General features: G+C 35.5%; 1 protein-coding gene across 1 annotated transcript in view; it reads left to right on the top strand.

Annotated features, from left to right (window-relative positions):
- Positions 1 to 664: 664 nt before the first annotated feature.
- Positions 665 to 15,878, top strand: part of nat10 (N-acetyltransferase 10) — a 25,127-nt gene continuing 9,913 nt past the window's right edge. Inside the window, exons 1-18 of the mRNA XM_081372227.1 lie at positions 665 to 849; positions 999 to 1,129; positions 1,218 to 1,309; positions 5,100 to 5,271; positions 6,525 to 6,647; positions 6,737 to 6,798; positions 7,519 to 7,633; positions 7,879 to 7,986; positions 8,067 to 8,200; positions 8,312 to 8,405; positions 9,895 to 9,993; positions 10,215 to 10,351; positions 10,434 to 10,558; positions 12,684 to 12,834; positions 13,248 to 13,344; positions 14,054 to 14,170; positions 14,250 to 14,351; positions 15,729 to 15,803. Coding sequence (XP_081228353.1) covers positions 1,016 to 1,129; positions 1,218 to 1,309; positions 5,100 to 5,271; positions 6,525 to 6,647; positions 6,737 to 6,798; positions 7,519 to 7,633; positions 7,879 to 7,986; positions 8,067 to 8,200; positions 8,312 to 8,405; positions 9,895 to 9,993; positions 10,215 to 10,351; positions 10,434 to 10,558; positions 12,684 to 12,834; positions 13,248 to 13,344; positions 14,054 to 14,170; positions 14,250 to 14,351; positions 15,729 to 15,803 — 1,917 coding nt within the window. The 5' untranslated portion in view covers positions 665 to 849; positions 999 to 1,015. The remainder of the gene's footprint in view (positions 850 to 998; positions 1,130 to 1,217; positions 1,310 to 5,099; positions 5,272 to 6,524; positions 6,648 to 6,736; positions 6,799 to 7,518; positions 7,634 to 7,878; positions 7,987 to 8,066; positions 8,201 to 8,311; positions 8,406 to 9,894; positions 9,994 to 10,214; positions 10,352 to 10,433; positions 10,559 to 12,683; positions 12,835 to 13,247; positions 13,345 to 14,053; positions 14,171 to 14,249; positions 14,352 to 15,728; positions 15,804 to 15,878) is intronic.

Below are 15,878 nucleotides of genomic sequence, written 5' to 3'. Positions count from 1 at the left end.
CAACCTGAGAGACCTGAAGAACTACCATTTGGTTACAGCCTTCAAAAGACACAAATCTGAACAATTAACTTTTGAAGCACATGCTGTATTGGAGATGCATTTACATACAAGAAATCATTTTTTATTTTTATTTATTTTATTATTAAGGAAACTTATCGTACACTACCATTTTGAATGCCTCTTATTTTCTTTTTAGCATTGAACTCCAATAACAAAATGTACATTTTTCATTCTGTAGCTGATTAATGGTCATAAACTCTGCAGAGAGGAAAATCCTGAGTGTTTTCAAGAAGTTTAGGACATTCTTGTTTATGACACATACATTCAGTACATTAAAAAATATGAATGCAACAGAAAGTGTACACGCTATGTGGACAACATGGCACAAATCTATATAAAAAGAAAAATCTTAAGTTATTAAGAAATTAATTCTGAAAACAAAATTTTCAGAAACTTTCTGTAGAAATTACTACAGAAAGACTACAACTCCCACAATGATACAAAATCACTTGCTTGACAATTCTGACAGCGTAGCAACCTACTTTTTTTTAAGTACGTTACATTCACGTTTTAAGCATAGACTATTTAAACAATCTCTTTAGGTAATGTCAACAACAAGCGTTAATTTGGTAAATACAAATCGCGCTTTTCTATCATTCTGAACAGGCGCTTTCACGGACGGCTACATGTCTGTTTTGGGGTCCATCACTTCAGGGTCCTTCCGCCGAGGCTTTCCCACGTGAATACACGAGCATGATAGTCTACTGTAAATGAGGCGTAGTTTTATTTCCAGAAAGTTGTATTTAGGATCCAAACAGTTTGTTTTGCTTTATCGATACAACATTTAAGGTATGCCCTGTGATATGAATAAACATATCGAGCATAGTTTTGTCCGTGCGCGTTGTAAAATGTGTTTAATGTCTCTGCTCGAACTAACAGTTACAGTGTTTACTTCGTTTCATCATGTAAAACTGACTTTATTGTGTTCGTGGTGACAGGGTGCAGTTTCGAAACAATGGCGACTTTTCGAAAGAAGGTGGACAATCGCATTCGTGTCCAGATAGAAAACGGCGTCGCACAACACCATCGGTCGATGTTCGTTATAGTCGGCGATCGTGGAAAGGATCAGGTGAGGCATGACTGTGTTTAATGATACTGTTACTGTACTAATGTGAGACATTTGCAGAGCCTCGCTCATGTGTGCACTTTGCATCCAGGTTGTCATTCTCCACCACATGCTGTCTAAAGCCACAGTCAGAGCCCGGCCGTCAGTGTTATGGTGCTACAAGAAGGAGCTTGTCTTTAGCAGGTATGATGATGATTACCCAAAAAACAAAACAACTCATTCATTGTTGTGTTCAGAGGCCGAAACTGAGGAAAAATATCCTATTTATATACAGTACCAGTCAAAAGTTTGGAAACATTACTATTTTTAATGTATTTGAAAGAAGTCTCTTATGCTCATCAAGCCTGCAGTAAAAAAAAACCAGTAATATTATGAAATATTATTACAATTTAAAATAATGGTTCTCTTTTTTTAATATATTTTAAAATGTAATTTATTTTTGTGATGCAAAGCTGAATTTTCATCAGCAAGTACTCCAGTCTTTGTTGTCTTATGATCCTTCAGAAATCATTCTAATATGATGATTTGATACTCAGTTATTATCAATGATGGAAACAGTTGTGCTGTTTAATATATTTTTTTGGAATACTTTTTTCAGGATTCATTGATGAGTAAAACGTTAACAGCATTTATTTATAAAAACAGCATTTATTCAAAATAAAAACATTTCTAACAATATAAATCGTTACTAGGGCTGGGCGATATGGCTGAAAACTGTATCACGATATAAGTGTTTCATATCGGTCGATATCGATAATTATTGATTTTTTTTTATAACATATTTAAAATAAGGACCAGTCCAGGAGACAAATATATTACATTTAAAGATTTTTTATTTTAAACTTAACCTACCTCTGATTATAATCCCATCAGTTATAAAGGCAGAAATGTCAACACGACCATGGAAAACTCAAAAGTCTAAAATCACAATGAACACTTAACAATTATCTCTTAACATTAAGGTGCAAAATGAAAGAATACGTAAGAAATGCTTTATAAAGGGGTGGGCGATATGGCAAAAATATAATATTACGATTTCTTTCTATAAATTTTATAAATCTATTTCTTTCTATTTTCTATAAATTATACATTGATACTTATTAAAGCTATTAATAAAATTATTAGTCAAGAGCAGTGTGTGATTTTCTCTTTACATTTTGTTGTTTTATTAACATTAAAGGGTTAGTTCTCCTAAAAATTCTAATTTTCATAATTTACTCTCTCACGTTGTTTTAAACTCGAATAAGTTTCTTTCTTCTGTTGAAAATAAAAGTTATTTGGAAGAATGTGGGTAACCAAACAGTTGATGTACCCCAGTGACTTCCATAGTATATTTTTCTCCTATGGAAGTCAATTGGGAACCAGCTACTGTTTGGATACCACATTCTTCAAAATATTAATATTAGAAAATATTAGAAGGCAATTAATACAGGTTTGGAACAACATTAGAGTGCGTAAATAATTAGATAATTTTTATTTTTGGGTGAACTATCCCTTTAAGGACAAGCGGCAGCGCGTTTACTATTACTACTGTCTCTTTAAGAGCTGCGCGCGACGCGCCTATTATACACGCATTTGACAAGCAGATTTTCTTTCAATTTTCTCAAGTTTGCTTTCACTTTAGACATATCCGACTAGTTTATGTAAACCTTGTGTGTATATAACAGTATTAGCAAAATAAGACTCGAAAGATAACTTAGTATTCAGGCGCTGGTAGACAGGCTTTTAGTGCATGTGAGCTTCACATGTATGCGCTGAGAAACGCACACGCTAGAACGCATCAGCACGCGAATAACAGAGAAACTGACGACGGTCTTGCATAATCTGCAGACGACATTGGTCTGACTATGGTCAGACTTTAAGTCAGGCGAGCTGACTTATCCTGTTTTATCTAGTTACTAGAGAGTGAGTGCCTTTGTTCATGCAGTCAAACTTGCTTTGCTGGTTTCTTCCAACGAAAAAAAAAAAAAATTATCGAACGTTTTATCGAACGCATTTTTTATTGATATTGATTACGTGTCTATCGCGATACATATCGTTATCGTTTTATCGCCCAGCCCTAATCGTTACCATCACCTTTTATTAATTTAACGCATCCTTGTTGAATTAAAGTACTGATTTCTTTAAAAAAAAATAGTTATTGTTCCCAAACTTTTGAACGGTGGTGTATATTGTTACAAAAGATTTCAATTCTAAATAAATACAGTTCTTTTTAACTTTTTATTCATCAAATAATCTTGAAAAAAGTATCTCAGGTTATAAAAAAAATATTAAGCAGCACAACTGTTTCCAACATTGATCATAAATCAGCATATTAGAATGATTTCTGAAGGATCATAAGACACCAAAGACTGGAGTACTTGCTGATGAAAATTCAGCTTTGCATCACAAAAATAAATTACATTTTAAAGTATATTAAAAAAGAGAACCATTATTTTAAATTGTAATAATATTTCATAATATTACTGTTTTTTTTTTTTTTAACTGCAGGCTTGATGAGCATAAGAGACTTCTTTCAAAAACATTAAAAATAGTAACGCTTCCAAACTTTTGGCTGGTACTGTATATATTCTGATAGCTTGCAATGTAAATCAATGAGATCTTTATAACAGTGTAGCAGACTACTGGCATAAAATGCATATTCATATCAGCTGTCACTCTATAACTTCCAATAATACATTTTAAATGCTTAGTTTTATGATCAAAGCTTTTATTCTGTACAGTACCGGTCAAAAGTTTGGAAACATTATGTTAAATGTGTTTGAAAGAAGTCTCTTGTGCTCATCAAGCCTGCATTTGTTTGATCACAAATACAGAAATTTAAATAATAGTTTTGAATTTTAATATACTTTAAAATGTTATTTATTTCTGTGAAGCAAAGCTGAATTTTCATTATTCTCCAGTGTCACATGATCCTTAAAAATCATTCTAATATGCTGATTTATTATCAATGTTGGAAACAGTTGTGCTGCTTAATATTTTTTATAACTCCCTGTAATACTTTTTTCAGGATACAACATTTTATTTAAAATATAAATCTTTTGTAACAACATACATTACCGTTTTAAAGTTTAGGGTCAGTACTTTTTTTTCCTTCGTTTTTTAAAAGCAATCAATACTTTTATTCAGGAAGGATGTGTTAAATTGATAAAAAGTGATAGTAAAGATTTATATTGTTATATACAATTTCTTTTTTGAATTTTATTCATCAATGTATAATGAAAAAAGTTTCACAGGTTCCTAAAAAATATATATAGTAAGTAGGGCTGTCAAACGATTAATCGCGATTAATCGAATCCGAAATAAAAGTTTGTGTTTACATAATATATGTGTGTATGGAGTATAATTATTTTCTATATATAAAAACACACATATGCATATATATTTAAGAAAAATGTGTTATTTATATATAAAATGTTTATTTATAATATAAATATATATACACAGTATATACATGCAAATATTTCAATAAAAATATGCATGCATGTGTGTGTATTTATATATAGAAAATAATTATACACCATACACACATATATTATGTAAAAACAAACTTTTATTTTGGATGCCATCCCTAATAGTAAGCAGAACAACTGTTTCAAATCATCATATTAGACTGATTTCTGAAGGATCATGTGACACTGAAGACTGGAGTAAAGATGCTGAAAATTCAGCTTTGATCACAGGAATAAATTACATTTTAAAGTACATTATAAAAGAAAACCATTATTTTAATAGTAATAATATTTTACAATATTACTGTTGTTAAATAAATACAGGTTTGATGAGCATAAGACACTTCGTTCAAAAACATTAAAAATAGTATGTTTCTAAAATTACTGTATCTGTACATTTGAGCTCCCCAAACAATATTAACCTTTATTTCCAGACCCTTTTTCATCTGACTAGACTTTCTACTGGTTTAAAATTGAGTGCTATCAGGAACACTGATAGAAATGCACCTGTTGCTTTACAGCAATCGAAAGAAGAGGATGCGACAGCTGCAGAAGAAGATCAAGACAGGCACGCTGAATCTAAAAGAGGACGATCCATTTGAGCTCTTCGTCGCTGCAACCAACATCCGCTACTGCTACTACAACGAGACTCACAAGATTCTGGGAAACACTTACGGCATGTGCGTTCTACAGGTAATGTCAGTGGCAAACATCTCAGACAGGACCTGCATATTACTGTGGAACCCAGTAAAGCCTTATGAAATAAGAGTCTTAATTATTTTTTGAAATGGAAGAGTTTATTGAACGCTTAGAAGTTTGTGTATATGTTTTTGTTTAGTATCATATTTGATACACCAGGCTTTTAAGGCTCATATAGTATGATGTAGGAGAATATGGAGAGATCATACTCAGTGTACTGTAAATATGCTGATATTTATATGGCGAACATTTAAAAAAAATGTACAATTCTAAGCATAATAACATAAAGCATATAAATATTATTAGTCACTCTATGGTTGTTCACACTTGACATGTTTGGTTTGATTAAAACAATCCCTGGTGTGATTGCTCTGTTAATGCGGTTCATTTGAATAAGTGTGAACGCTTGCAAACAAACTCGAGTGAGATATGAATGCAACACGGACCAAAGACATGTAAACCAACCAAAAACGGGACACAATGTCACCGAATGCTCAAGCATATCTGTTTTTTCTCGTGATGGTTGCAATGGTGCCCGTCACAAAACCGCGTCTCCTCGCAGCAGATCTGTGTGTGTATGTGTGTGTGACGGAGGGATTGCTGACGCTGTTTTGACTCCTTTACACATTTTATAAGCTCTTCACGAGTTCTCAGCTGGTCATAATACCATCATATGTGGGCTACGCACATACAACCAGCGCATTTAGCCCAGAGTACGGCATTGTTTTGTATGTTCGGTAAGTTCCGTCGCGAAATAAACGTAATTAAAACCGACCCATCATTTTGAGAACACATTTCTCTATTAAAAATGCTAAGTGGACCAGGACTAAATGTTTTTTTTTTTTTTTTTTTTGGTCCAGACCAAATGATCCAATCGAACAGAACTACAAGTGTGAACACACCCCATATTTTCCAATAATGTCTAATATATATATAATATTTGATACTCACATTTTAGCAGGATTTAAAAAAAAAAGATAATCAAGTAAAAGTTACTTTAGTTCAGTAAGTGTTAATTTTGAAATATTACTTACAATATAAAAGTTATTCTTACCTTTACTTAAAAACAAAAAAAATCAGATTACACAGCAAAAATACCTTAAGGAGGATGTTTTTTTGCTAAAAAAGGCATGTAGTACATTGTGTACAAGAGTTTTTTCAGCAAAGTTTTAATCATGTTGATAATCTAGAGGTCTTAGAAATATATGCATTAAATATGATTAAGTTCCTCTGACTTCCTGTTCCAGGACTTTGAAGCGCTCACTCCCAACCTCTTGGCTCGGACTGTTGAGACTGTAGAAGGAGGAGGCATTGTGGTCATTCTTCTGAGGACTATGAAGTCGCTGAAGCAGCTGTACACAATGACGATGGTAGATGTCCTCTGAAGTGCTTGTATGCCAATATGAAGCTGGTAATCTGCGTGGGAATATATTTTTTTTAAATGTGTGTTTTCTTTCAGGATGTTCATTCTCGATACAGGACAGAGGCTCACCAGGATGTTGTTGGAAGGTTTAATGAAAGGTCGGTCCTGCAATTCATGACATTTAATTACAAAACACTCATAGAATATTAACGTATTAGATATTAGTAGTATTTTAATCATTAGAATATTAATATTAATGTCTTAATGATTTTCAAACATTCAGCCATCAAGTATTTATTTTGTTGGACAACAGGAGGGATCCCTTAGAGGGATAGTTCACCTAAAAATTTTAATTATCCCATAATTTACTCACCCTGAAGTCATCCTAGGTGTATATGACTTTCTTCTTTCAGCCAAACACAATCTGAGTTATGTTCAAAAATATCCTGGCTCTTCCAAGCTTTATAATGGGAGTGAATGGTACCATAGATTTTGAAGCCCAAAAAAGCGCATCCATCCATCATAAATCCATCCATATGGCTCTGGGGAAAGGCCTTCTGAAGCGAAGCGATGCATTTTTGTAAGGAAAATATGATCCATATTTATAACTTTATAAACTATAATCACTGGCTTCCAGTAACGGCCGTACACAAGTCTATTTCCTCGACCCGATGCATTTAAATATTATCTTTTGAAAAAAATTACAAATGCAAAAAAAAAAACGGGTATCGATACTCTGTATGTACCAAAAATGAAATAATCGGTGTTAGACTCTGGAAAAAGTGGTATTGGTGTATCCATAGTACAAAACCTATTCTTGTACTATCCTGTGAGAAAGAAAGAACTGCAGAAATGATGCTTGTCATATTTTCCCCCAGATTCATCCTGTCTCTCTCCTCCTGCAAGACATGTGTCGTGATTGATGACCAACTCAACATTCTGCCAGTCTCCACTCACATTAACAACATCAAACCTGTCCCTCCAAAAACACAGGTAAGCCTGGTTCATAACCAGATAGTGTTCTGTTTGCTAATTAGTTTATATGAATTTCTTAATCTTTCCTGTAGCTCAAACAGTAGAGCGTTGGCGCTTGCAACGGCAAGGGTCATGGGTTTGATTCCCAGGGAAAGCAAGAACTGATTAGAATGTAAATGTGTACCTTGAAATGCAATGTAAGTTGCTTTGGATAAAAGCGTCTTACAAATGCATAAATGTAATTGTTTTGATTTTGCCAACAGGATGAGGGACTTTCTCCTCTGGAACAAGAGCTGAAGGACCTGAAGGAGTCTTTACAGGACACACAGCCAGTTGGCGTTCTAGTGGACGGCTGTAAAACTATGGACCAGGTAAAATCAAAAGAACTCCTAGAAATCTTGATGCTGATATGTTCAATGTGGCCTGATTTTACCTGTGTTTATGTCTTCAGGCCAAAGCAGTGCTGAAGTTCATTGAGGCTATTTCAGAGAAGACCTTGCGCAGCACCGTGGCTCTCACTGCTGCCCGCGGTCGAGGTAAATCTGCTGCGCTGGGATTGGCTATGGCCGCAGCTGTTGCATTTGGGTATGTAGAACAGTGTTATGATTATGAATAAGCTCGTTTTGTTGTTATGTTTGCCTCCTGACTGGATTTTATGCATTTGAATAACTAATTGACTTCGTGTTCTCTTCTCAGCTATTCAAATATCTTTGTCACATCGCCCAGCCCAGACAATCTGCACACGCTGTTCGAGTTCGTATTTAAAGGTTTTGATGCCCTCCAGTATCAGGTAATCATCAATCAACATCATTAGATATGATCTAGTCACAGCCTGACACAGACTGTATTAAAATAGTGTATTATTGTAAGTAAGACAGAATTTACTAATTCTGATGCAAGACATGGGTATTTTCATTGCCGTGCCTTGCAGCACTACTGTAGTTTTTTAATAAACAGAGTAACAAGTTGAACAAGGTGAAATACAAATTGTATTTTAGGGTCGGTAATATACTATTTTAGTTTTTATTAAAGCTGCAGTCCTTAACTTTTGGTGCTTTAGCAGTCACGCAGGTACTGGGCTACTCCGCAGCAGTACGACCCGAACCAGTCTAAAATAGTCCCAATATAAACACTTATTATAGGTGGACCGTAGTGATTCAGGATAAGACAAAAACACGGATTGGAAAATGGATTCAAGATGTACTCACTCATTTTATAATTTTTGTCCCCGAGTTCAATAAGCGCAACCCCCTTTTTCCTGAGCATGTTATTGAACAAGACTTTCCGTCCCTGGAAAGAGCTTCTCATCTATTACAATCCTCTATAATAAACAGTAGATGGCATCATAAAGTCTGTTTTTTTCACAGATGATTGCTTTTAAAATATATTATTTGGGGTTTATGCTTTTTGCCCGAATAGAAGAAAAAAATAACTGGTACAGTATATTTAATGTAGCCCCTAACATTCCTCCTGAATGGGAGTCTGTGGCAGCCCTATGAACCCTAAGTAGGAAAATGACCAACTTTGGGGTTTCTGGGACAACTCTATAGCGCCATCACCAGTTCAAAAATTCTCATTTGAAACATTTTGAACTTTTGAACCCTTTGATCTAGAAATACACCTGATTCCTCTCATCATGCTGATCACATTCAATATCTTACATTGGTTCAGAGGCTTTATCTTGGCAAAACTTTGATCAATAAAGAAACTATTATAGAATCGAATCGAAACTTGGTGGGCTTCATCGGAACCATGATCAGAGGGTTGATGCCAAATTTAAGAACAGTGCCACGCTGCCACCTACAGGTCATGAGATCTGAAAAATAACTTGAATTTTTGTCAGAATCGTGATCTTGATGTCTATGGATTCCTTATGTCATGTCGATTCTGTGGATATATTCATTTAAATTTAGATAGTTTTAGCTATTTTTTTTTTTTTGGTAATTTGTATAACTTTTTAATGTCTATATAGTTTTTATTCATTTTTATTTCAGTTTTAGTTGTTTAAGTAAAATAAATGTAAATGGTTGCCTTGGTTTTTACATTTTATTTTTATATTATATATTTTATTAAAAAAAAAATTAAATAGTTTGTTAACTATAATAACCCTGGTCAGTCTAACAATTTAAACCCTGATCATTTCTTTAGTATTTGCTAAAATGTGTAATTATTCAAATAAATTCTTATAAGTAACATGTTAGGAGAATATAAATCAGACATTTATGCATACATCTGAGGGAACTACGTCAAACCAGATTTTTTGTTTGTTTTAATTTTAGGAACATATGGACTATGAAATAATCCAATCTTTGAACCCAGAGTTTAACAAAGCTGTGGTTCGTGTGAACATCTTCAGGGAACATCGACAGACCATTCAGGTTTACCGACTTCCATCTCTGCATTTCCTTTCCATAATTTTCATTTTTTTTCTTGCAAATATTTGTTAAATAGTGGAGTCTCAGGTATTGACTTTGTTTAGAATTAATTTATTCCCCTTTAGTATGTTTTTAGAATATTTGGAAGTTAAGAAACAAGAAGTTCACATGGTGTATTTTGCATCATTCACAACTATAATAATCATTGATGTTTTGTTGTGCAGTACATTCACCCTGCTGATGCGGTGAAGTTAGGCCAGGCCGAGCTGCTAGTCATCGACGAGGCTGCTGCTATCCCACTGCCTTTAGTGAAGAAGCTACTTGGGCCGTACCTTGTGTTTATGGCATCTACCATCAATGGGTCAGTATTTGAAGAGCTGCTACATTTTCATCTTTTTACAATGCCAAATTATCAGTGCAGTAATCGTCATGTCCACATGCAGCTATGAGGGCACGGGTCGCTCTCTGTCTCTGAAGCTCATTCAGCAGTTGAGACAGCAGAGTGCAGACAGCCAGCAGAACCTCTCGGCTGAGAACAGAAACACCAGCACAGCCAGACTGGCAGCAGGTATCCGCTAACGTCCTTTTGCTTTTGAAATGTAATGGAGTGAAACAGTGCCTGCCCGCTTTTTCAGCGGTGTTGTGTTCTGGAAGCATCCTTTTCCATTCATTTCTCCTATAGGGATTTTAAAAAGCCATGAACCAACGAGTAAACCACATACGAGGTGATTCATAACGTTACAAAATTTAATTCAAAGCAAAAAAGTATTTGAAAATCAGACAAAAATACAAAGGTACAAAATATTTTCTGAGGCTTTATTGAGGGAAATAACTAGTCTGACTATCACCAGACCAAGCTCAATCTTTTAAGATTGTACATTACTTTGGGGAGTCTGCTCTGTATTTTCTACCGCACAAGAGGTGTGATCAACGGGCATAGTTCAAATGACTCTGTACGCCATTGGATAGTCCTTCAACCAATCAGACCAACGATCCGGGTGACGTACTTTGCAGAGCTACGCGAAAAGTCCAGGCAGGAAATGTGTAACCAAACGTGTTGATCAGCGGTTTGCAGAAGCAGCAATGGAATCAAGCGATTTTTGCAGGTTATGCAAAAAATTAAAAACATGAAAGTTAGTGGTATTTACACCCAATCGAGCGAGTTGTTTGCTAAAAAGAAGCCGTTGAGCATCGTCAAGAGGTTAAAAGGAATTGGACAGAGCCGTAACGGCTCTGGAATTGGATTGGATTAAACCCGCCAATAGCGTGCCAGGTGGATAAGCCAGTTTGTGATTGGTTCCCGCAAATTTGTAAAGGAAGCGGCAGAGATAAATGTACATGTTTCCAACCTGAGCTGCAGGGCGAAATCAAATCGGCGGTAGATCAGGCTGGGTTTACCCAGTCTAGGAAATAACCACAATCCCATGAAGCATTGCGAACGATAGTTAAATATAAAATACTACATTTAAAATTTTTGATTATATATACACGCAAATATTTAAGTATTTTGAGAACGTAGGAGACCGACTTTATTACGGCATTCACAGTGCTTGATGGGAGCTAAAAAGAGCTAAAGTGGGCGGAGCTTTAACCTGACCGTTTCCTGTTGGTGGAATGACCAAGGGTGTAATCCATCAGCCGTAAACTGAAGCTTCCCCGGGGGCCGCCATTGATTAGCAGACCATCACCTGCTGTTAGCATTCCATTGACTCCCATTCATTTTGGCGTCACTTTGACAGTGAATAACTTTACATCTGAGGCGTTTAAAGACTCCATTTGTCCATTCTTTATTTCTAAAGAAACACGAAAATGTATAAAAGGCTCCATTACCTTGTATCTTACGTTATGGCCCCGTAGAAGCAGTTTTTGTAAAAATAGGCTAACGATTGCGTCATCATCACGCGACTCTCTGTCGCACAGTAGAGAGATTACCGTAAGGACAGGAGGAGAAGCTCGCGGGCAATCGGGGGGACGTGGAGGCAAAATGACAAAGTAATTAATCAGAATACCTAGCAAAAGTTTCTCCTGCTCCTAGCTCATGGACACCTCCTACTCACACTCTCCGTCTCTGCAAGATTCGTAAGGGAATGATTCAGATTTCTCATGGCACAGCTACTAGAAGACAGACGGGTTGCTCACGTCACATCTACGTCGTCAAGCTCAGTTTGAGTCTGCGCAGTACGCTCGACCATCAGGAAGTGAGAGCTTCTAAGTGACTTCACTTTTCTCCGTTGAATCCAATGGGGTCGCTGTGTCCATTTCTTTTACTGTCTATGGGAATGACCTGCATAATTAACTCAACTCAAGCTTTTCAGTTTTTAAGAAACGTTTTTCTTGTCGTGACTCTGATTGGTGGAATTTTCTCTACAGCATCATGGGTAATTTTAGTTTTTCGCTATGAATTCCAATGTTTAACATGATTATTTGAAATAATGCAGGCTGATGGCTTCAACAGAAGCAAATATCGTCGATTAACAACCTCAGAGCTCACAGTATATTTGTCTTTTAAGGATTATAAGTTACCATTAAAAAGCAATTTCGCTATGGAGAAAATGAATGGAGTTTTACTTCTGGAACCCACTGTTGCACTCTATATCTCTTCACTTGACACAAGAATTCAAGACATGAAAAAAAGAATAACTTTTTTTTCCCCCTGACTGATGATGTGTTTAATGTGTAAATGCGCTCTGCAGCACGAAGCCTTCATGAGGTCACCCTCCACGAGTCTATCCGCTATGGCCAGGGGGACCATGTGGAGAAATGGTTGAATGAACTGCTGTGCTTGGACTGTCTGAGTGTGCCGCGCATCATTTCCGGCTGCCCTTTACCCCAGACGTGCGACCTGTATCCTCTGAAAGTCAAACGAGACTTCTACATTCAGCACTGGATTTTTATGTTCATGCTAACATTATACTAGTATGGTAACCCAATACTGCCACACAAGAAACAAAAACATGCTTTGGTAAAAATAATAAGTCAAAATTTATGAAAAGTCTAAATTTGTTGTCATAATTATGACTTTTTATCTTGTTGGTTTGACTGTCATAACTTTTTATTATCTTTTTGACGTTTTATCAGAATTTTAATCGTTCTCTAATGTGGGCCGCCTGCCTGTCTTTCACATGATTTTTTTTACCATCATCATCATCATCACCAGATTTGTAAAAACATGCCTGATTTCTCAAAATAACATCTCTCATGTACCTTAGATTTACTCCTCTCTCTATACATTTGATTTCTTTAACCCCATATTTCAGTTATTATGTGAATCGAGACACGTTGTTTTGTTATCACAAAGCTTCTGAGACTTTCCTTCAGCGCCTCATGGCACTTTACGTAGCATCACATTACAAGGTAAATTAATATCTTGGTTATTAGAACAGTGGTTCTCAATCTTTTTGCCTCAAATGCCTCTCATTGTCCCTACACAATTTTTAAAGGCTCCCTGATATTCTTTTTGTAGTTTTGTTTTATTATTTAGTATTTGATTGTATTATATCATTATATAAGAATTACATTTCAGTTTACAATTTGATTCTTTTTTTTATTTAAGCGTTTGACAATAAATGAAATACTATTTGGATATAAACAATTTATTATTAATATTAATAAATGCATAAATAACAATTTATTAAAGGGGTCATGACATGGATCCTTTATAATTTGATTATGTTCCTTGATGTTAACTTATACTGGTAATAAAGTATTTAAAACAAAAACAAACAAACATGTATAAGAGGAAAAATTCGTTTCAACTTTCACTCTGTCTGAAATAATCTGTTTTTAAGGCGCTGCTCCTTTAAGGCTTGTCAGTAAATGTCCGCTGTTATGATTGGCTGAGGTCTTTGCATAGGAAATGAGCAGGATATTTTAAGCTATGAAACTTGTAGGATGTTTTAATGGTACAAACACATGTCAAAATATGAAGGCAAATTTTTATGTCATGATCCCTTTAATATTTTTTTCGTCATCTTGGTTGGGAACCACTGAATTAGAGCATTACATAATGTCACAAACTCTAAACAGCAAAACAATTTTAAGTCGATCTCCTCTCCCTCCTCAGAATTCACCCAATGACCTTCAGTTGCTCTCGGATGCTCCTGCTCACCATCTCTTCTGCCTGCTGCCCCCTGTTCCTCCCACACAGAGTTCACTCCCAGAGGTCTTAGCAGTTGTGCAGGTACGGCCAAAGATACTCAATTCCAGGACTGCTAAATCTGAGTTGAATTATGTTGTTAATGAAAGAACTGTAATTTCAGGTGTGTCTGGAAGGAGAGATCTCACGCCAATCCATCCTCACCAGTTTGTCCAGAGGGAAGAAAGCTTCAGGTGATCTCATTCCCTGGACTGTTTCGGAACAGGTAACAAATCCCAATTTAAAATGAAGCTACACTACAGTTCACCAGTTTGGGACAATTAAGGTATTTTTTTTTAAATACTTTAATTCTTAATTTAGTATAATTAATACTTTTATTCAGCAAAAACACATTGAATTGATCAAAAATGACAGTAAAGACATTTATTATGTTATAAAAGATCTCTGTTTCAAATAAATGCAAAAAAAGGATCATGGTTTCCACAAAAAATATTAAGCAGCACATCTTTTTTCAACATTGATAATGATTGAAAATGTTTCTTGAGCAGCGAATAATAGGGTGACCAGACGTCCCGAAATCTAAGCTGTTGTCCCGAATCCCGAATCCGGCCCTAATTGTCCCGAAAATTATACTAAAGCAAATTCTTGAGTAGTTATTGTCTGATAAAACATTAAAAACTGTCCGTGGAGGTTAAGTCGTCCTGCAGCCAGCCCCCGCCGGCTGCTCATTGGCTGCAGCATCTTTTTTTTTTTTCTACAAAGTTCTACAAAGATACCGTAGGCGCGAATTAAAATGCATTGATAAGCGAGCGCGAGTTGTCGCAGCCGCGAGTACAGTGAATGTGCAGCAGGCAGCCAGTCGTAAAGGAGTGATTGATTGGTCGCGGCACTATGTGCAAAAAAAAACTTCGGCCTAATGTCTGATGTTGAGTTACACAAAGCAAATCATCTACACAATTATTTATTTATTTTATTTAATGACCGACAATTTCTTCATAATAATAATTTTGGCATAAGGCTTATTAGCGTTAGACTATAGCCTGAAATGTCTGATTTACACACTGTTACAACAGTCTTTTTTTTTTTTTTTGGATTTTGTACATTTGTTCATGATTTTAATGTTGTTTTTTTGTGGCAGACTAATTATTAATGACAGACTGTTGATCTTTGAATAAAAATATGTTTGTTTCAGGTTTGAAAATTCATTTTATTATAGGCTATGTAGTCTAATATCATAGTAGGACTACCCCAAAACCTCCCCAAACAACACCCCCCCCCCCACCACCACCCCCCCCATCCCGAATTTTAGCCAATCTCATCTGGTCACCCTAGCGAATAATCATATTAGAATGATTTCTGAAGGATCATGTGACACTGAAGACTGGAGTAATGATGCTGAAAATTCACAAGAATAAGTTACATTATTCAAATTGTAAAAATAGTTCAGAATTTTACTGTTTTTACTGTATTTTGATCAAATAAATGCAGCCTTGGTGAGCATAAGAGACTTCTTTTTAAAACATATAACATAAAAAATTCCTACTGACCACAAACTTATGAAAAATAGTGTATATAGATTTATTTATGCCATACTGTCAAATAAATGTTTCAGAGAATTATTCTGATGCTCTTGTGCTTTTAGTTTCAAGACCCTGATTTCGGAGGCCTCTCTGGAGGCAGGATTGTCCGTATCGCAGTGAACCCTGATTATCAGGGGGTAAATGACTTTATTTTCCCCTCAGTCTCTGTTATATAGCTTGCATATAGAAGTTGCTTGATTATTGCCTTGTTT

This window comes from Scardinius erythrophthalmus (assembly GCF_964197995.2).
Source record: "Scardinius erythrophthalmus genome assembly, chromosome: 8".
Classification (NCBI taxonomy): domain Eukaryota; kingdom Metazoa; phylum Chordata; class Actinopteri; order Cypriniformes; family Leuciscidae; genus Scardinius; species Scardinius erythrophthalmus.
The sequence above is the reverse complement of the archived record's forward strand: the minus strand, read 5'-3'. Positions and strand labels throughout refer to the sequence as shown.